Genomic DNA, 22789 nt, shown 5'->3' with positions numbered 1-22789 from the left:
TGCTCAGTGGATCTATTAGCAGACTTAGTTGGCTAAACTAAACTTAAAAATTCCCTTTTGTAAAAGATGATAGAACCACAAAACAAAACAAAACAAAAAAGAGAAAAAAAAAACAAACAAAAAAATATCAAATTAAAAATGCATTGGAGCTCTCAGCAAATATAACATTTCTGAGGCTAATCAGAAATCATGTCACTGCTCTATGAAGAAAGCTCTTACCTGACCCTGTAAGTTTTGAATGGTTATTGAACATCAGTGATAAAGGCAGGAGGAAAGCCACTTGACAGCATTTCTTTCGTAACAGGGCTTCCTAGAGGTTTTGTGGCAAGAAAACAAAGCATTTTACGAAATACCCTTGCTCCGGCCAAATAAAAGGTTGGGTATTTCTAAATGAGAAAAAGGTTCTCTGCTGAACCAAAAGGTTGAAAACAATGCTCCAAGAGCTCTTGACACAAGACAATAATTTCTGTCTTAGTGTTTGGAAAAAACCCCAAATCAACTGTTTAGAAGTTCAGCACAACTACTAAAAATTCATTAGCACTTTATAAGTTATAAACAATGCATGAGTTGCTTTAAAACCAGAATTTGTTTAGAAACAAAAGATGTTAGATTAGAAATATGTACACATACTGGCCAAATAAAGCCTTATAGATAAAATACTGCAAGCTTTATAAAGAAGTAAAGGTTATGATTCCTTGATATGTAAGGAAAATGTGGAGTGCTATTAAGATATAACAGAGAAAACAGCTGCTACCTGAATGCATAAAACCATCAAAGAAACCTATTTGTAGTATCCAAAACCAAATTGCTAGATGAAAGAATAGCAGTGGCTTCAAAGTATTTGATATTATTTCATAACTCTATAACGAAATAATAAATTATATAATAAATATAATGAAGGCCAGCTTTTGCATAACAAGCAATATGGGCCAGAAATTGTACAAAGAGCAATAAAAGGGTATAGAGAAAAGGCAATGCATACTTCTAGGATACTGGGGGGGAAAAAAATCACTGTTAAGAAATTTTATTCCCCAGGCTAATGGCCTGGATTATATGTGCTAGGAACCGCACCCATGAAAGTATTTGGATGATCACCTCCTAACTAGCCACTGGCTATAAAGATGCATATATAGGACAATAAAATGCTGAAATGATCTCTCTGAAGACATTTGTGGGATTGAAGTATTTAAAAGCTAGAAAACATTCTTTAAAAAAATATGTTTGAATCCAGCAATACTAAAATGCCTAGTGAAACTTCTAGTACCTAATGTTGTTACCCTATGGAAACAGACTTGTATAATCAATTAATTAATCATTGAAAAAGCTGATTAAAATATACCTACCTTTACCTCTAGTTAAAAAACTAGGTTAAACAATACAATCTCTAGGTAACATACTCCAGCTATTTTAAGAACACTGAAGTGGTAATGTTTACAATTCCCAACAAACGAGCTTTATCAGGTTCATATACATCTATAATTATGAACTCTGCTTTCTTAGCTACATTTGTTGATTTTTCTCTGCTCTGTTAACTGCCCTGTTACAAATAAAAACTACATTAATAAAAAAAATTACTCATTTTTACAGAAGCAAGGAGAGGTAAAGGAATCAAATACCCAGAAACACATTTTTAGCAGTGACTGAATAAAGCTGCAAGAGACAACTGCATCTGACAATACACACAGTATCAGGAAAAACAATCCAGGCTAAAATGTTTAAAAGATAAGATGGAAAGGTATGGGCCTTTTACTTTTTTTTAAACTTATTTTTAAGTGTGACTTTTTGCTTTTCCCCCATGGCTAATAAAAGTTGAGGGGCATTACATTCTACAGATTAGCCATTCCCAATAGCAAACACACAACATACTACTACTCTCCTGTTGTGGTTGTGTTTAAACTGAGGATTTTGGCCTACAAAAGTTAAAGCCATGTTTAGGAAAAAAAATAAAGTGCTATCATAACCATTTTTGCATAATCTATCAAATACTTGCTGCATAAAGCTGTCTTAACTGGAGCTTATTTCAAATGCTTTTGTGTACACAAGGGACAAATATTTTCTCTCATGTTTAGTTTAAAATGAACCTTCAGGCACTAGCTGGAAGTATGAAGAAATGCATTTACTATCAAAATTGAAGTTACTTCCCTACATATGTGGTACAATATGGTGACAAGCAAGTTACTTCAATGACAAACAGACAATTCAAAGGAACTACAAAATGCCCTGTGATGCCCAGGTGCTACATCTGCAGAGGAGAGGTGAAACAAAGGACAGCCCTTTACTTACTAGAAGGTGAGAAGAAACACACAGAAAAGTGATGATGCTTCTGACATGGCATCTCTCAGTTTCCAAGAATTTACTTAGCCTTTTAATTACTGACAGCTGCATGAACTCTACAGGAAGCTTAGACCTGAACACACTTAGAGCAATGCTTCTATCTTAAGTCATATATATATAAGTGAATGATCAGTGCAGTACTTAAATGCCTGATTTCCATCCTTTCTCACCCAGATGTTCCATCTTTCAAGTGCCAAAATTACACAGCCATGTCTAGATAAAAGAAGAGCTCTACATTTTAATCTCCAACACACTGCTTCAGAATAAGCTGTCTGTCTCTTAACAACTCTCCTTTGAAGGACTTTCACATAAGTTCCATCCTCTATCTGACTTGACTGCTCCACTTTCAATCTGTGCTGCTTTAGGATGGGCTAATTTATTTTCTTCACAGCAGCCAGTACAAGGCTTTGTTTTTAATTTGTGCTGCAAAAAGGGTTGATAACTCAGAAATGTTTTAGCTGTTGCTGAGCAGTGCTTCGGAGTCCAGACCTTTTCTGCATCTCATCCCACTCCACCCAGGGAGAAGGCTAGTGGTACACAAGGAGGTGGGAGTGGATACAGCCAGGACAGCTGACCCCAGCTGACCAAAGGGATATCCCGCACCATATTCAGCATATAGAGCAGGGTAAGAAGGAGAAAAGGCTGAAGTTTAGAGAGATGGTGTTTGTCTTCCCAAATCATGCCTGGCTTTCGTGGGGATAGCTGAACACCTTCCAGCCCATGGGAAGAGGTAAATGAATTCCCTGTTTTGTTTTGCTTGTGTGGAAGGCTTTTGTTTTACCAACTGTTTTTGTACCCTATAAGTAGCTCTGTAGGTCTTATAACAGTCCATCAGTTTAGATTTCAATTTGAGTAATAAAACTCAAAAAAGTAGGAAAAAGAAGAGAAACATACTACATGAACAGGATAGAAGTTATTTCCATGTGAAATGCTACAAAAATCTAGAGAAGTTTTGATCTTTTAGTACCAATTTAACAATACAGAAGAATCAATTTTCAGAGAAAAATCTGACTATACACTTTGACAAATCCATGGTTAAGACAATCGGAGAGAGAGGTTCCTAATCCATAGAACTCTAATCAGAGTTACTTATTCCAGGCCCAAAGCAAACTGCTTAGCAAAGCTATCTGTCTTGAAATAAAAGCCAAATAGTGAAACTCTCAAAAAAATGTCTATATTGGCATTCTTCCACTGAAATTATTCCCATCAGCTTTAAAAAATAAAGAACAGGAGACAGAAATAAACCAAGGGTTACTATGCTGGAACAAAGTACTGCATTTACAAACAGACAGCAAGAAAATCATGTACCAAACAATATGATTGAAACAAAAATCTGCTACCACACAATATTATCATCACTCAACAATTAGAGGAGATATGCTGAAAAGATGTATGTGTACAAGGACATATACATTAAAGTGAAGAGGGTAAACACCATCAACCTTCTTGACCAGGCCTCCACCTAATCTTACAGAAAGTTTATCTACTGTCAAAGAAGTTAAATGCTTTATTTTTTTTTTTCTTTTTTTTTCCTCTACTCTTATAAAAGTTTTTCTTATGCAACTATCTGAAATGCTTTGGTAATTTTACATAATTATCAACAAATACCCTGGTCATTCCAACTTGCACTAAGACACAGCCATATGTGACAGTTAAGTTCAGAAACTAATTAACACCAGTAGCTCAGAAGTTAAAAATACAAAGTCATAATCTCTCTAAATTAAAAGCTATGTAACTAATCACTACAATGATTTTTTTTTCCCTTCTGGAATTGCTGTCTTGAATGAAGGGGAAAAAATTCAGCTCTCAGGATCAGGAACTCTAAAATGTCAGGGAAGTCTGTGCTAATAAATATGTAAGTGTAAATATTTTCAAGGGTTTCTTCCTTTACCTCTACAGACATTACTGACATCAAAACACAAAACTTCTCTTGTCCATAATGTGGAAGAGGCTACAGCATGCAGGACTGAACAGGGTGGGGATGCTGCACCTCTGTGTGTACAAGAGCGCAGATGTTAATCAAAAATATTCCCTGGAAAGTACAGAAAGTAGTAATTCAGTAAAGGAAGCAGCTTTTTTTGTGGAAATCTGGTACTATCTTACAACCTTCCTTTAATATCTACCTTCACTTCAACAGAGATAGGCTTGCCATGGGTTTGACAAGCTTGGCAAAATCTCTGTGGAAAAAGGTAACAAAGGAAGCACAATGTACGGGGGGGACATCATGGTGAAGTAGAAGGGAGGAATGTACAACAAAGGCAGTGCATAATTCCAGAAGAAACCATCGGAAAACCCAATATGCAAATAAAAAAACCCAAACATGCTCTGGTCTCTTACCTTGCTGTCAGAAAGATCAGTCCATTTTGTTGTTTCCCAGAATGTCTCTGTCAAAGCTTCTGAGCAGCTTTCATGATCCTCATCTTTGCCTTCTGCATCACTGGAAGCAGCCCCTTCTTGGGTCTGCAGATGAAGAAGTTGGTCAGCCAGTGCACTTCCCTTTCGACAAAGTGCATCCACTAAAGTACTCTTTTGTTTTTCCATTTCACTAGGGAGATAAAAAAACAGTATGAAAAATATTTAGACTCTTTTGTAGATACATCCTTAAGAACAGAAACAGTGCTAAATCAGTTTAAGAAAAAAAGTTTACAGTCATTAGTACACACAAGGCTATTTACTATAAATTAAACTAACTATATAAGATTACCCAAAGACACTCTGCATTAAAGATACTCAATCATTCTTCTAAGTATGAAATGCCTTAGATGACTTAAGGCAAGGGCAACTTAGCATTCTAAAAGTAAGTCAGAATCTAGAAATACAGCTTTATAGTTCCTGGCATTATAAACAGAGAGTTGAGTCCACCACTAACATAAACAGATATAATTCTGCTGACTTCAAAGGAATTGCATCCATTTAAAGCACCATTTAATTTGGTGTTCAATTTCAGATGTTATATTCAAAACACATGATGTAATGGGTCAACTTACCAAGAGATATTTAGAATTAAGTTTATTATGTCAAGGCTTTGCTTTTATATCAGCAATTCTAGAATTACACACAAATCTGAATTCAGGATAGCTAGAACAGACCAACTAGCTTTACAATTGAAATACGGTATTTTTTTAGATAATCAACAAAGATGCATCTCCCATTTGAAGGGCCTAATATTCAGATCTGCTGTTCTTTTACTAAAACAGCACCATGTTACACACAGCAAAATTCATTACTTATTCTCCAGACTAAGGTGTCACCTTCAAAATACTATCTTCCTAATGATATACATACTGATAGTACACAGGGACAAGCTAAAACTAAAGAACAACAATGGGTCTCAAATACTCTGAAGCTTGGTCATCACACTTTTCAGAAATGAAATCTCTTGCATGCAAGCAGTTACTTCTTCGGCCAATATAAATTTTGTCCTCAAATACAGATGAGAAAGATTGCAAAATATAAAGGAAAGGCAAGTAGCATTCAAAACAGATACTTCTACTAATACTCTTAGTGGTCCCCCCTGAGCTTAAACTAAGCTTGATACAACAACTTAAAATCCTATTCTTCTGATACATTTAAATCCTGAAAGAACTGTTGTTTATTTTATTGAATAAATAAAAAATTGGAAGTTTCAGTGTCCCTGCATTCTGGAGATATAATAAGAGAACACAACAATTATGTCATCATATTTTAAATTGCGTGTGCCACAAAAAAATAATACAAGTTATCAAAAAAAGTTTCAGTCATTCCATTTCTTACATGCAGAGACAAAGTACATAGACTACAGAAATAGGATGCAGGAAAATTATTTACTGGGTAGGTACTTTTTTATAGTAGTTGCATCAGGCCTGGGATCAGTCTTCATGGCAAAATATACTGCTAATGCTGTTTGATCAATATGAGAGATTACTGTATTTGCAGCTTCAACGATTTCATCAAGCCTTTTCATTCGTTCCTAAAACAAGAATATAAAGACGTTCAGCACTACAAAATCACTTCATTGTTGATTCTACTAACATTAGGGTGATTGCAACACTATGCAGAAAAAACACCTGATCATTCAACATGTTCTTTTCTCCATTTTGTTTAAATTTTGCTAAAAACACTTAGTCCATTTAATTGAAAACTGTGAAATATGGTTGGAGGTTGCAATATGCAAAATCCAGAGTTTACAGAAAGAGAAACACCTTTCAGTACAAATCAGTACTTTTGTATAATGTAACAGTTATTTCAATTCAGAAATAAATATAAAATCAGAATGAAAAGAAAACTATTCAAGCTAGTGGCACAAAGGTGTTTGTCTTCAAGATGAAAAAAAACCACACACAAACTCTTCTGTTGACAGCTACCATTTTTGAGGACAGTAATGGAAGCTAGATTTAGCTGTGCCACTTTAGAGGGTTACTGTCCTCAGCTGTCTGAGACACGCTGCTAGGAGAAATTACCAGTCCAGAAGAAAAACAAAATAAGATGTGTATTTGTCTCAGTAGACACCATTCAGAATAAAACTGTTGTGGACTACATAAGTATGAAAAATTAAAATGTGTTTAATTGAACAAGGCATAACTTGATGAGCAAACACACTTTGGTTAGCCATACTTTCTTTCATTCTGCTGTGGAATTGGGTAAATTACAGTCAAGGGAGGTACCTGTCACTTTAATTAGAAATTTCTGCTTTTTAATACTGTGTACAGTCACTTCAAGTTCAAATGTATACAAAGAAAGACTTATTTGTTTAGGCTACATGGGTGTTTTGAGACAAATCAAGTTTAAGAAGTGTTAAATAACCTTTTCAGAATCCAGCTGATGAAGTCTTGCAACATATAGAGGAAGATGATTAGGAAATGCTTCTTTCAACTCACTGTACATATCTGTCGTATCCAGCCTAGAAGAGAGGACCATATAGCATGAAAGAACAGATTCTGAATATTTTTCTGAACTTCAAGCTTGTGTAGTAATGACAGCAGACATACTTGGTCATCCACTGTATTTTTAGGTCTCTTAAAGCTTCAGCAAATTCTTCTTTTGCATCTTTTTCTTTTTCCTGTTCTTTTTCTTTCTCTTTGCTGCCATTTTTACTCTTTGATGGTGATGGTATCAAATGATAATGAACAGTAAGGACATCCTGGAGGTGGGAAAAGAGACACATACTCAGAGTGATACAGTACAGTGGTTTTTTACATCAATGAAAGCTAAATCATAGCCAGCAACTACTCTGAGCTACACATACAGTGAGTAAGGATTCTGAGAGAAAAGATATTAGACAGTAAAAATTCAGGAACTACTTTAAGTTTTTATTCTAAGCAATGCAAGGATGTAAATATTAAAACAGCACACTAGGTATAAGAAAAGAAAGCCTAAAATTTAGCTAATTTGATATTTTTACATTCACATAATTTTACATAATATTAGTTAAGGAATAAGGTAGGTGGTTTTCTGTTTGTTTGCTGATAAAAATCAAATAACTTGGTTAAAAGGATAAGGGAAAAAAGACAGAGATCCTATCCTCCAAATATGGCGATAAGCAAATGAATAAAGATGGCTGAATTCTAAAAAATATTACCACAGTAGGATAAATATGTAACAGGATATGTTTATTACTCCCAAGATACTATTTCTTCCATGTGCATACTGAATTAGCTGATGCATCCAGAGTCAACTGATATCCATTTTGCTACTGCAGACTTTCCAGTTTCACCTGAATCTCAGTTCTAATTAAGTAGACACAACAGCAAGATTTTTTTTTTTAAATCTTAAATGGTAGAAATAAGACTATAGTTTGCATTCGTGCTACACTAATCAATAACCAGCATGAGAAAATCAGTTACAGCTATTAAAAAGGAAAATCCTAACTCAGACCATGTCCTTGAAGTCCATTTCCTGACAATTTACATGTAAGTTTGCAAGTAGAGTTAGATTTCATCCACTGCTTCTGCAACGTCAAACTGCTGGGTGAGGCCATTTGCTCCTTTTGGATTTAATGTTGCAATCTTTAAACAAGCCTCTCTCTAACAGTGAGGGCACATGTCCCACTACTTTATATACAGGCTATTTCACAGAGAAGATCCCATTAGTTTAAATCCTCCAGATACCACTACTCTGTTGCAACATGCTGCAAAATACTGAGTTGCATGCTCAATTACTGTGGCAACTTAATTATTCTTACCAATTATTCCAGAATACACTTGTGGGAATGCTTCCCATAAACCAGGTCAGTGTTGTATAGTAAAATTAACCCTTGTGTATTAAGATGGCGTTAAAGTTACTTAAATAGCAAGTAAAATGATGACAGAAACTGCAATAATGGACTTTAACACTATACTTCTGAAACATTCAAAAAACATTTGAAATTGCAGCTCAGACAGACCAGCATCTTGCCGTGGGTTACTGAATACAATACTGGTAAAAGTTACTTCAATATTCCTTTAAATTTTTTTCCAGCTACTTAATATGTAATCACAGAATCACAACATGGACATTTAAATACTTTTTTTGAAAACTAGTTGAGATAACTAATATGCATTAAAGTGTAGCTTTCACAGGAACTATCCTACACAAATGCATTGCAAGTATGAAGTGCACAACCAGACACTACACCCAAATGAGCCTCCAGCAAGACCTAGGCCAGAGCATGACAAAACAGGTCATGGAAGTACATACAGGAAGATACAGACGTATCTAAAGGAAACAAAATATTTTAAGAAGTCTAAGAAGCTAGTTCAGCACAAAAATCTTAATTTACAATGTCTTCTATCAAGACTAATATTTTCCTAGGAAAGAAACCTGCCTTTCTAAGAAATAGTCTTCCAAGAGTTGAGGACTTCCTTTTTCAAAGTCCATTTTCCTTTCACTTGGCAGCATATTTTTGGAGTTATATATCTAGATGACCTCAGCATTCTCAAGCCTTGTCTATATGAGAAGGCTCTACAACTCTGGTTTAAGCTTCAAACCACACATAACTGGATTAACAAAATCTTGCTTAGGTGAATGAACATTTGCATTTTGAGAAACTAACTCTATGTAGCTAAACCATCAACAGTAAAATGTCATTTCCCTGTTCTCTCACATAGGTACTTTTGGTCTCATGAGGTTCTGCAAGCATTACAAGCTATGGCCACTGAAAGGAAAACAATGAGCTTCAGCCACAGGCACCCTCCTCTCAAAAAAGCTTACAGAGGAGACTTCTCTACAGACCTCAAAATTATTTCATGGGATAAATAAAGTTTAGGTTATCATCACATTTAACTATTATAGGGCATTAAGAGGGACTGAAGGCTTATTTATTTTATATGCAAACAATAGGATAATTTATAACACTTGGCAACTCCTTAGGTACCAGAGGATCTCAGAATGTCACTGTCACGGCCATTACAGAAACATTCATCATTAGAGAATAAGGAGAACAAAGGCAGCTCCTCACAATTCAACACTCCAATCTGTTTTCTTGTTCAAATTTCTCTCTGACAGGAACAGAATTCCTAGAGTAGTGTACTGGATTTAATTTTATATATACCTATAAAAAGATAAAGAGCTATAGACAGAGAAAGACAGCAAGTGAGCATATTGTCCACTGAAAAAAATTACTTTAAGGGAGCTTTCAAATTTATCTTCTACGAACATATGCAGCATTGAGAAATTGGGAAGCATACAGGATACACACTTCAGTCAACATACTCTGTGGAGTCTCACAAGCCTCAAACTACACACATAAACAAGCACAGTGCCATCAAAACAGTCACCTCTTGAAAGAGCTTAATTAACAGTTAATTTGGCTTCAAGATTTCAATTGAGATTTCTGTCTGGTGTTTTAACATCTAGTACTTTATATGTAAAACACACATAAAACGATTGTTATTTGTACTTCAAAGCATTCACAGCAAAGCTAACCGAAGGAAAAAAAGCTCCTTCTAGGAACATGCCCCAGGTCTCATTTTCCATTTAAGTGTCTTCATATTAATGCCTATCTGCACATACAGATGAATATACATATGGAATTTGAATCTGTTTTAAGATGCATACAATTTGTGCAGTGTTGCTTATTTTGATGGCAACTCTCATTTAATGGAAAATTAATTAAGTTTCTTGGAGTCACCAGGCTTACACAAAATTGCAGACACACACTTCATCCTATTTTTGAATGCCTCATGGTTAAACAGGGCTAGTATCTTAATGCCTAAAAAAAGTCACCCTTTTACATTTGTCTTCACAGTGCTATTTATTAGTCTTCCACTAGTACTTATCAATATTTGCGTAATGCATTTCTTGCTTTAAATTGGAAGAAAGGATAGCAGAATAGGGAAAAAGATGTAGAAACTTTCCATCCCTTGGCTAATTGTTACAAAAGCCACATCAGGTAAACCAACAAAAAAAAATCATTCTTACAGACCCAAAAAAGCCAATTTTCATTCTAACTATGTTCTGGACAAAGCTTGGAGACAAGGGGAAAAAGTAATCAGATTTTAACTGTGTTACAAATGAAAACAAAGACACCAGTTTATTATGTGGCAAGAACTCCTTGACATTTTTGTACAGTATAAAAGAATTAACTATCTTTGGAAACCCAGGCTGCTATTTCCTCGCATAATCACAAACTGCTTTTATGAAAAACAGAAGTGCAGTCAGGTGGATTGAAACCTGCTGAATATCCGGGCCCAGAGGGTGGTCGGTGACACACGGAGGTCAGTAACTAATTGTGCACCCCAAGAGTCAATTCTGGATTGAAGTGTGTCTGATGTCATCATCAGTTACCTGGATGAGGGAGGCAGAAGACACCCTCAGCACATTTGCTAGTGACACCAAACTAGGAGTGGCTGAGATGCCAGGGAGTCTGCTGCCATCCAGAGGGATCTCAAAAGGCTGCAGAAATGGGCTGAACAGGAGCCTCATGAAGTTCAACAAAGAGAAGTGCAAGAACTGGAAAAGAATAAATCCAGGTACACTACATGCTGGGGACCATACAATAGGAAAGCAGCTTGGCATCCTGGTGGACACCGGTTGAAAATGAATCAGCAGTGTGCCCTTGTGGCAAAGAGGGCTATTAATCTTACAAGGACCTGGATCTATCTTTGAAAAATATGAAAAATCTACACACACTTTTTTGACTGACTGCGTCACTGAAAAAATATACAAACAAGTTTTCTGTGCTGGAAAACATCTTAACTGCATGTAAACTTATGACAGGGCAGAGTAAATAACAAAATTTTTAAACTAGGAAGGCCTCTGAGTTGCATTCTCAGCAAAATGCATTAAACGGAGCTCTTATGGAACAATGCCCTGAAATACACTGTGTTGAATTTCACAGAATATGCTGAGTTGGAAGGGACCAAAAGATCATCCAGTCCAGCTTCTGGCCCTGCACAGCACTATCTCAAAGAGTCACAACATGTGCCCAAGAGTATTGTCCAAACACTTCTTGAACTTTGTCAGGCTGATGCTGTGACTTCTCTGGGGAACCTGTTCCAATGCCCAACCATCCTGTGGACGAAGAATCATCTTCTAATATCCAACCTAAACCTCCCCTGACACAACTTCAGGCTACTTCAGGTCCTGGTCACCATAGAGAAGAGACCAGTACCTGTGGTTCCACGTCCCCTCACAAGAAAGTTGCAGACTGCAATGAGGTCTCCCCTCAGTCTCCTCCAGGCTAAACAGACCAAGTGACCTCAGCCACTCCTCATAAGCTACCCCTCAAGGCCCTTCATAATCTTCGTTACTCTCCTCTGGACACTCTCTAATAGTTTAATATCTTTCTGATATTGTGGCACCCAAAACTGCACACAGTATTCAAGGTGAGGCCACCCCAGTGTGATGCAGAGCAGGACAATCCCACTGGTGCAGCTGTGCCTGATGTCTCCCAGGACACATTTAGACCTCCTGGCTGCCAGGGCACTACTGACTCACGTTCAACTTTCTGTGGACCAGACCCCCAGGCCCCTTTCCATGGCACTGCTTTCCAGCCTCTCATTCCCCAGTCTGTACTGTACATCCAAGGGCTGGCCCATCCCAGATGTAGAATCCAGCACTCTCCCTTGCTGAGTTTCATATGGGTTGTGATTGCCCAGCCCCCTGTTCTGTCAAGGTCTCTCTGCAAGGCCTCCTTGCCTTCAATGGAGTCATCAGCTCCTCCCAATTTAGTATCGTCTGTGGACTTGCTTAGTATCCCTTCCAGTTCTGTGTCCAAGTCATTATGAAGATGCTGAAGAGCACAGACCTGAAGATGGAGCCCTGAAGAAATCCACTAGTTTACTAGTTTATTTGCTTCTAGTACACCAATGAGTAATAGAGGGAAGTAACAAGAAGGACAGTTCTTTTTGGCTTTGGTGGTTTTAGTGCTCAGATCTGAAAACAAATCTCTGTTCTAAAACCAAAGAGAAAAAAATAAACCAACAAAAAACCCAAAACCAAAACAAACAAAAAAAACCCCATAAAAACAAACAAACAAAAAAACCCAACCAAACAAACAAAAAAAAAACCAAAACCACAAAAAACCCCAAACAAACAAACAAAAAAACCACCAAAAAAACCCAAACCCAAACCCCACAACCTCTGGAATCTGTTTAACAGGTTTTTTTATTCAAATTGTATTATTATTATAGTTTAATTCCCTTGTTAGAGATTCACTTAGTGAAGATCTTATACCCTATTTACCAAGAAGTCATGCATTCATATGGAATTTTAAATTATCTTTCTAAAAGCGATCAACGTGATTTTCAGGTATGAAAATAAAACTCAGTAATACACACTAAAATCCTTCTTGGAAAGCCTAATCTCATTTCTCATTGTTATTACACCAAGACAAGAGTACGTTAGCAGGTTTGTGTTCCAGCTTACTATTCACAAAATAACAGAGTATGACTAGGAACTATGTCATTCATGGCTCTCAACAAGAATCCTGGCTAATCTGCATGTCACTCCAGAACAAAGTATCTTGAAATCAACAGAAAGTAAATACCTTTACAACTTAAGAACAAGAAAAAACCCAGTAACCTTATGTAGGTAGTTTAATTAAATATATTTTTGCATTTTTTTAAACAAACTGTTTTACACTGACTCCTGGTAAAATATTGTATTACCTGATGTGAAAATACAAGAAAGCACAATATTAAACACTGTTACACTGAAAGTCATTCCCTTTCTAAACTATCTGATACATGCTCCAAAATTCACTCTGTGAATACTACTACCTGCTGTATGACTGTATAAACTCCAGCTTCCTTGTATGTTTTTTATGACTGTAAAGAAGACAACTCACAATTTAGTAGACTGGGAATACAGTTAGATATTCAATTATTCAATTCAAAGTATTAGGTTCATATTTGATTTTCAATCTGCAGACAGAATAGGCAGAAACACTTGCCACAAAAAATCTTGACCACAAACACTGAACATTCCTAAGTATTTAAGAACAAGAAAAATTTCAGACCACTAACAACACATGCATTTTTACAGCACTTATTGCAAAAGTACACAGATGCTCATGTGCCTCTCAGCTATGTGTTACAGCAGTGTTTTTCATTCTACCAGTAAACATACTTAAGGTGCTGATGTAAATAACTCAGGTCTAAGCAGGTAGATGAAGGAGACAAATTAAAAACCAAGACTGGTAGACAAATTCTTTAAGTCATATGCAAAAAGATTTCAGTATATCTTTTTCAAAAACTAACATTCAGTACCTTTTTAAATTTTCCTTGTCGCTTTGCTGCAGACTGCCCCTGGGAGTTAGAATAACATACTGTAAGAAAACATGCACACACCACACAGGATGGAGACACCTCCTCTGTACAATTATAGTTATACTTCCAACCTACAGATTTCCAACTTTTAGAGTGTCACATGTATGATCAAACATGCTCTTAAAGCATGCTCTTTCAGGTTTTTAAAATTAATAAACCAATGCATCACTGTATATACAATCCATTATTCCTGCAATATAAGCAAGTGTTGTTAACCACTTAGCTTCAATTAATAAATTACAGAAATTCAGCCTCAGAATTTTAGATTTTTGACTGTTTAGTGGCATTGTTCTCTTTCATAATAAATACTGACAAATTAGATACATCTTCCCTTACCTTGCATCCACCCACTGACTTAAGAGACAACTTTGCTGCCTAGTCCTCCTTTTTTGTCCCTTGGTACCTATTGATGTTCACTAAAGGCAGCAGAAAGTATCAGATGCTACTTGATACCGTCCTTTTTCCACTGAAATATGACCATAAGTAATGTCTTTGGCTATGATATGAGGAACATCTCAAATAGAATCTCTTTCAGTGTAAGGTCTTAAGTATTCTCCATCATATGAAATTTGACAGGCAGCATCTACCTATCTCCTGCTTCCTATCCCAGAAACCATTGTATATAGCCACTTAGTCTGGTTTTAAAATTAAACATGCAAGGTTGCAACCAATAGATAATGGAAGTGCACAATTCTAGCTAGGTAAACTAAATTACATTAGTGTAATGGATTTATCATGGATTTCATAAAATCACACTTATGACCCTGCAGGTATAACAAAGAAATATTAAACTAGGTATTTTAGAGCTCCTAGTTACTGGGTTTTTCCTCACTGATAAATAAATTCTCCTGATACCTTCTCACCTGCAGTTACATGCAATCTGCCCCAGAAGTACAACCATTCAGATTGAATTAACTAAACTTTTATGCTTAACAAGATCTAAAGGTACATACCAACCTAGTCCCAGAAACTTATTTTATATGAAGGCACACTCTAGTTTTCTACGTGTTGTTCAGTCATATCTAGTGGTATATGCACATAGATCAACTACCTCTGAGTACTAACAATCATCAGGATTGACTAAAATTTAGTCGCTTACCATCTGTTTAAAAACAGCTAAGGGAATCTTCTAAACACTGTAGCACCAGATACACAGAAAAGTGACAGTTACTATAATCACTATCGAATTATAGTCATACAAGTTGAAAAACATTTTTTACAGGATGCGGTGTTATGAGCAAAAAAAATCCTTCATCTTTTTTTTTCTAGCCTCACGCACAGAGATCTTATACCATTCTGTCGAAGCATACAATCATACTAGTGGTTGACAACAAGTGTGTAGCAGGTAAGAAAATCTGTTTATGTATTTGAGTCAGCAAAATGTTACCTACTACTTGGTAACAGTAACATGTTTATGTATTTAGAAAGCACATGTTTCTGCTGAATATTGCATGCATATGATGAAGAGTATTAGAGAACCAACATGCACATAACACTATATGCACGTATTTTTCATTCAAAAATTACATTAAATTAGGGAGTTACATAAGCTCAATTTTAAAGCTTCCACACCAACAAGAAAGCAGTTGCTTCTAGATATAAACTATTTCAGAGCAAAAGAATTAAAACTCAAAATTTAAAAAATACAATTAAATTTGAAACTAGAAGGTGAAAATAATAATAGAACTACTCAGAAGTTATGCTGATTTTATAATGAAACAACTGCTTCTAAAATGTATTATGTTACCAAACCTAATGCTCTTTAAAGTACTAACCTCATACAATACAGCACTTCCTGGCATGCAATTTGATTGCTAGAAAAAATTTCAGAAAAACCCCGTGTCATCCATTCCATATACTCACTGCTTTCTTTCCAAGTTCTGTTTTAGACAGAGTAAGACTTCCTGCAAGATAACATCCTGGTCCTGCTCCTTTAGGTATTCTGTTCAAAGAAAGTAAGTTCAGTGTTAAAACCAGGTTCACTAAGGTTCCATGCAAACTACAATAAAGAAGTCAAACAGGGAAAGAGCAACACGAGGAATAACCAAGACTGGACAGGCAGACACTATTAAAGTATTATTTTAGTGAGGTGCAGAGACAGGTGCTTAGATGCAGATGAGAAAAACAACATGTCGTAACTTACTTGTCATCTGGCAGGGATGTAACAAAGAATGGCTGACTATGTTTTGGTGGTAATGTCAAACTGTTGGATTTCTTCTTCCCTAAGAGAGCAAGGCTATGGTTTTCATAAATATCTAAGCTCAAGGTACTAGACAGCCTATGAGAAACAATAAATGGCAGGTCTTTGATGCGGTCCAGCTCACTGTTCTGCTCATGACGAATTTGTAACCGAATAGTGTAATCTCCTTTCTCCAGTTTCACAGAATACTGAAAGAAAGAAGTTCTCGTAAGTGCCAAGACTCAACATTTTATCATTCATAAAAAAACCCTCCAAACCCCAGAAATAAGATTGTCATGTTTTGAAAGCATTCTTTCATTTTTATCAACCTGACAGGGAAACACACAGCTGTTTTGAGCAATAGTATGCTAAGTTTCCTTTTTGATACTGCTGCAGTGAAATAGAAAGTAGCCCCAAGTAGCAAGGAACAACAACAAACAACTACCCTGCTCCTAGAATCTCCCTCTCCTAGGTTAGGGAGTCATGCTTCCTGTTGGTATTTCTTTTGGATTAAATAATTTAGAATCGTTTTAGAATCGTCCTATGATGCACAACACCACAGACTTACAGCATGATAGTCCACCAGGTCTAAGTAAAAAAGCACTAGGGTGATGTTTAGATCTTATAGTGTCTTAAAAATGCAGGTTAAGGAATAGAAGCTTACACACAACGCAATTTCTGAAAATAATTTAGAAACTGTAAAGGATGTCTCTTGAAACTGTCTTTTGTACACTTCCAGAATAATCAATCTATCAAAATTAACATTACACTGATGATGTTCAACTGTGATTTTATATTGGTAAAATATAGTTTCAAACAAAAAAAATATTCATTATGTTTCTTTCATGACTTTTTTCCTTTTTTAGTTTTTTTTACTTTTCTACTTCCACCATGATTAAGACAATCTGTTAAGGAAGAAAGAGATTCCTGCAGAGGGTAGAGAATCTACAAGTGTTGTACAAAAAAATTCTCTTTCAAAGATGACAACGGGAAGCAAAAAAAGCTGAAGCATTAAAAAAGCTGTTTGAAGATATCAACAGCATTGAGGACAGCACTCATGAATACCTCTACTCTATCAGCACACAAGTCAGACCTTTCCACCTTGCATAGAAAGGTTTAAGGTACTGTCTTTGTAAAAAAGCAAAACAAAGAACAACACAATTTTGAGCTCATTTCTTGAAAAGCACGAAGCAAAATCACAAGAAATCAGAAGTTAACAGCCTTTCCTCCTTCTCCTTCTTCAGGAGAGAAAAAAAAAAATAACGTTCTGCTTCATTGACACATACTTTTTTTTTGATACAAACACATCACCATTGAACATTGTATGACTTCTTGTGAATATATAAGAACATTAAAATTATGCATCAGGAAACAAAGAGCTAAAAGGAGTCCTAAGAAGTAAAAAAAAAAATGAACCTTTTCACAATCTTCAGCAAAAAGAAGGTAAAATAAATACATTACTCTGTACCTGGTGTGGATAGGCATCTCCTGAACCCATTTGTCTTTTGTTCTGGTCAAAAATAATCCAGAGCTGACTATCAAATTCAGATTCATACAACAATTCACAAAGAAGTGGACAGCTTGGAGTTACTTCTCCACTCTTAGGCTATTAAAAGAAAGGTAAAAACATTTAGTCTACTACAGAATAAAACAAGTACAATCCTTACATACATACTCAAAAAGAGAACTGAACTGTAGCATGTTTCAAATAACACTAGCTATTAAAGTGGACCAAATCAGACTTGAGTGTAGGGAGCCTAGAGCGTGACTCTAGACCTCCTTTCTAAGAGAAAGCTAGTTAAAATTAAGACCTGGTTAAAGAAAACATGATGTGTTTATTAACAACTTAAAAAAACCCAACTAATGTAACCCTTACCTGATGGAAGTTATAGGTCAAAATCATCTCATACAGTTGACGATTATTTGGTAAAATATCTCTGGATCCCAAAGGCTTTATTTTTGCACTCACTGGTCTGCAGTTAAACAACAAAAGGTTCTCTTGAGAAACATGTATCCTCTATCATAATTTGACTTGCTTAGGTAGAAGCATGTTCTGAGATACAACTGAATTCAGCCCATGCCATAACATCTCATATATTGTAACTATCCAAGCAGCATAAATTCCTCAGTTAAAATTAATATCAGTCCAAAAACAAGGTTTAGTGACACTACAGATGCTGCCAAAAAAAAAAAAAAGAAGACAATGTAGTAAGCATGTCTAAATGCCCAAAATTAAAGGCCATTAAAAGTTTAAGGAAAAAAAAAAAATCAGGTTACATTTGGAGTATCCATGCTGAAATCAACACGTGTATTCATAACTGGAAGATTAATGGCACTGCAATTAGAAGACACAACAATTGATAATTCCTTGTTATAGAAGGTTGTATCTTCAGAGAATGTAAGAAGCCTTACAGTAATCTGAGCAGTAACACAGAAGAATGTACGCTACAGATGTGTATGTTAATTCACACACAGTTGGGAAAAGCAGCCAATGTACAGGGCAGCCAAACATTTTAGACCTCAAAGAATATAAAAAAAGTAATAAAGTTATAGGAAAAATCTAAGCTTCAGAAATAAAGAACAGCAGAATCAGGGTGGTCTGGCATCATTTAAGTTTACCTTTCATTCATTAAATCAGATAGCTTCTAACAACATGATCAGAATTTGTCTCTAAGGTTTGCCAGCTCTTTCATTGTCAAGGGCACAGACTAGTCACCCAGAAAGATATGGGTGCTGGGTCAGACCACAGGTTTGTTCAACCCCAGTTTCCTAGTCTGGCAGACACTGGATAGACTACTGACAGAAGACTTAAGAACTGAGTAATCCACACATGATATGATATTCCTCCCTAACATTTACCCTGACTCCAAGCATTTGAAACAAGAGACAGAATGAGAAGTCATTCAGTAATTCTCTCTCTGTGTCATGACTCATTAGTTCATTCAAGAGATACTATTCCTGCCATAATTTAAATACATAAATATTTCTCCATAGTTTACTTAATTGCAGTTCATTTACTGTCAGGTGAGTGCCTTACAAGGAGTAAAGAGCATGTCCATTTTTCCAACTAAGAATGAGGCAAATATTTAAGGCACTGTTTTATTACGGCACATCAAATGGATTATTTCTGAATCTAACATTAAGTGATACGTTCATTAAACTCCTGGCAATTCCAATTAGTCAATTCCAGTTACAAGTACCCAAAAGCCCCAGACAGAACCCGAAGTCTCCACTCACAGGCCCAAATAATGGAAAACTTTAGATTACTGACCACTGTGAAATTGTCCCACATCTCAAAAGTACCATTTGAACCACACGGCATTTCTTTATCCTTCTGAAGTGACCAGCTTTAATCACTGCTGCACGGTTTAGAAATTTTCCAGCAAAGTTCTTTCCCCAAATCAGCATGTGTTAAACTAACAAGGTAAACACACCTTTCCCCAAAAAAAATCTGCACCAGATTCTACAAAAACACTTTTAAATCAAGCAAGAGAAAGAGGACAGTTTTCCCAGGCCAAAATTTGGCAGGATCCCAAGCAGTTTTTTAGGAAAAAGAAAAAAAAACCCAAAAAACAAACAGGCAAAAAAAAAAAAAAACCCAAAAAACACCAAAAAAACCAAAACAAAGAAACCAGAACAACAAACAATAGCGCATAATAACTTCAATAGCTCTAGAAATTTTTTCTTTAGATTTTAAAGAACCTTTTACCTCTAAGTGTCTGGAAGCAGTGGAAAAATTTTGCAATTTTTTCATCTTTCAAATTAGCTTAAGGAAGGTTATTTGTCTTGAAAAAATCACCAAAAAGAAGAAAATGCTGACAAATTAACTGATGCTTCTGAAGCCAGTTTGAATTTAACAACAATATTTTTGTAATCCTGAATTTCACTGCTAATGTGTTACAGTTTTGACTCTATATATGAGCAGTCTTCCCAGTATTCCAAAACAGTTCCCCAGAAACTCTACCTGAGCGTTTGAACCCAGCTTTTCAGATTTATGCATGGAGCAATATCTTCGTATTTCAACAGGGACTGAACATCAAACCGTACGATGCCTTCTGAAGCGTGCTGGAAGAAGAGTGTAGAAAAATTATGCTTCTGTGCACTTATAGCATCACATGGGGACCACCTATTACAACCCTCAAAAATGCAATATAAGCTGTAATTATTTAAACTTTAACAAGTCATACTGTGTAATTTTGAAAGTGTCACAAGTTCATCTCTATTTTACAACAGCACATAATACTGGGACTTGCAAAACTTATATAAATAAAACTTAAGCTCCAGTTGCTAATTCTTTCCCTTCCTAATTTAAATACTTAGTACAGAACTGGTAAGTCATACTACAGGCAGGACTGCATTTGTTTGTGCATTTAGGATGATTTACTTTAAATATGTAATTCAATATATACAATACAGAATACTAAAACAAGTATTTTATGGTGCTTTCTAGGCCTAGTATTACAGAATAGAGTAACTCTGCAAAAGAGAAACAATACTGTATACAGACTTGGTGATGGGCAAAATAATTCAATAAGTATATTTCTAGCAGCATCCCATGACAAAGACACTAGTATATGAGCACCATTGAAATTTATTTTATGAAAGTTCTGATGCCCAAAAAGGAAGGGCACGACTCTTTGTATTCTCTTATTTTTCACTGTACATTGTTCATTTGGTATAATCCTGTTGGGCTGGGGGCAGCTTCTGTGTGCACCATCACCAACAGCTCTTTCTTTTTCTGTTCTACCAGTTCAAGACCTGGTGCCTTAACACAGTACCCACTCTTTCTTCCCCAGTTTATTGAGCTCTTATGGCCTGAATACATCGAAATTCACCCATGGGAGAGCTACAATTTGTTCTGGCCTTCAGCTGAAAAAAAAGTATTAGCACGCTGCTGCTCTTGTAGGCACTAGCTCTCAAACAGTTCTCTCCTGAGGGAGGCAGTGTCAAGCTAAACCAGGTTGTATAGGACAGCAAAGAACACAGGACCAAGACAAAGTACTGTAGACATCACACTAATGTTTTAAGCGACTTTTTCAATCTTTTAGCATCACAGACCATCAGGAATCATGACACTGCCCCACCTACCATATCTTCAACTGCCCTAAATGATAAATCTCAAGCCAATCACGACATCTCAATAGAACACTGAAGAGAAAATAAATTTTAAGGAAATTTTACTCTGAATATGGTATTCACAGTGCTGTTGTTTTAGCAATGGTAGTCTAGGTATTTAAGTACAAGAACAGTGGTCCCAGCAAGTTTATTTACATAAAACACTTGATACCATAAGCATATTTATATTTTCAGCCTTTTAGTATGTTTTATGTACTGGCTTAGTTTTTTTTTTTTTTTTTTCCACTACTGGTTTGTAATGAAAAGGCATAGAAAAAAGTCATTAATGGTATGTCATAATGGTAACTGACATTTCTCTGGGACTGAACTCCAGTTTAACAATTTTTAAGAGAGAACATGGAAGTCTCATGTACAGAAGTACTTTCATTGTTTCTAAATTCAAGTAAGAAGAAAGACAACATGTCTTTCAACATGAGAACATGTCAACATGAGAAATCATAGGATTTCACAGTAATTCAATATAAGCACTCTGGAAAACTTACCATGTTTAGCTGAGGAGCACCACAAAGTACACCATGGAAAGAAATTGTGTAATTAATGCTAACATCACTAAGGCTTGCCCACCACCGAGCAACACAAAATTCAATGGTTTTTCCAGCCTGGGTAACAAAAGCACAAAGTTAGACTCCAGCTCCCATCTTCCTCTTCTACTGACCCCAGCCTCCCTAAACCAAACAAAAAAAAAAAGACTGGAGCACAACTCAAGAAAGACCTCTTATGTCCTGTTTACTTCAATTGTACAGATTTTTACAGGACCAAGTAAGACAGAAAACAAAAGACAATTCCAATAAAACAGCATTACTGACAAACGCTTCAAAACAAGGAGTGCTGAGGTATACCCTGCAGAAAGGTACTGCTTTTAAATGTTCTGTCTTCCATTCTTATTCCTCAAACTAGGCAGACAGGTTAGTTCACAGATCAGTTCAATGTATTAGAAAAAGAGATCTCACTCTCTCCCTAAGTAAGATAACACAAAACTCGAGGGGTTTGGTTAGTTTTGTTTTTGCCTGGTTGGCGGGGTTTTCTGGGTTTTTCTTGTTTCAGTTTTTAAATAACATGACAAAACAATGTGCCAATGGGACCAACATAGCTTATTGTCCCCCACCTGATATTTCTACAGAGGGTAAGGCACTGAATTGTACAGAAATTATAAGTACTCTTTGGCATTAAAGCTATACAACTAAACTGAGCAAAGCAGGGAACAAACTTGAGAAGGAGGCTCTATTATTTACACCCCTGAACTGCTAGTTCATTCCCTGATTGTTTTGGACTCTTGAGCTTGCATTATCCAAGCTAGGACACCTGTGCCTAGGATGTATGAATGTGAGCCAGTCAGTTACCCCGGCTTCAAAGATGACAATATCCCAGACTATTGCATTAACGACTGAAGGCAAAATATGCTGAATTATGCAAC

General features: G+C 36.1%; 1 protein-coding gene across 4 annotated transcripts in view; it reads right to left on the bottom strand.

Annotated features, from left to right (window-relative positions):
• Positions 1–22789, bottom strand: part of TPP2 (tripeptidyl peptidase 2) — a 52852-nt gene that overhangs the window by 6719 nt on the left and 23344 nt on the right. Inside the window, exons 18-29 of one of the 4 annotated variants that reach the window (XR_014956006.1) lie at positions 21858–21974; positions 20204–20304; positions 18116–18212; positions 17708–17845; positions 16204–16448; positions 15924–16002; positions 14001–14039; positions 7302–7453; positions 7117–7213; positions 6153–6283; positions 4672–4879; positions 220–310 (exon numbers count right to left, since the gene is read on the bottom strand). Coding sequence is in view for 2 of the 4 variants with exons in the window: in XM_021530234.4 (XP_021385909.2) it covers positions 4672–4879; positions 6153–6283; positions 7117–7213; positions 7302–7453; positions 14001–14039; positions 15924–16002; positions 16204–16448; positions 17708–17845; positions 18116–18212; positions 20204–20304; positions 21858–21974 (1404 nt within the window). In the remaining 2 variants the exon portion in view is untranslated. Of the gene's footprint in view, positions 1–219; positions 311–4671; positions 4880–6141; positions 6284–7116; positions 7214–7301; positions 7454–14000; positions 14040–15923; positions 16003–16203; positions 16449–17707; positions 17846–18115; positions 18213–20203; positions 20305–21857; positions 21975–22789 lie in introns of all 4 variants that reach the window. The other 3 variants (XR_014956007.1, XM_021530234.4, XM_021530235.4) reach the window with 3 other exon arrangements.

The sequence above is a fragment of the Lonchura striata genome, chromosome 1, assembly GCF_050655825.1.
Source record: "Lonchura striata isolate lonStrDom1 chromosome 1, ASM5065582v1, whole genome shotgun sequence".
In the NCBI taxonomy this organism is placed as follows: Eukaryota; Metazoa; Chordata; class Aves; order Passeriformes; family Estrildidae; genus Lonchura; species Lonchura striata.
The sequence above is the reverse complement of the archived record's forward strand: the minus strand, read 5'-3'. Positions and strand labels throughout refer to the sequence as shown.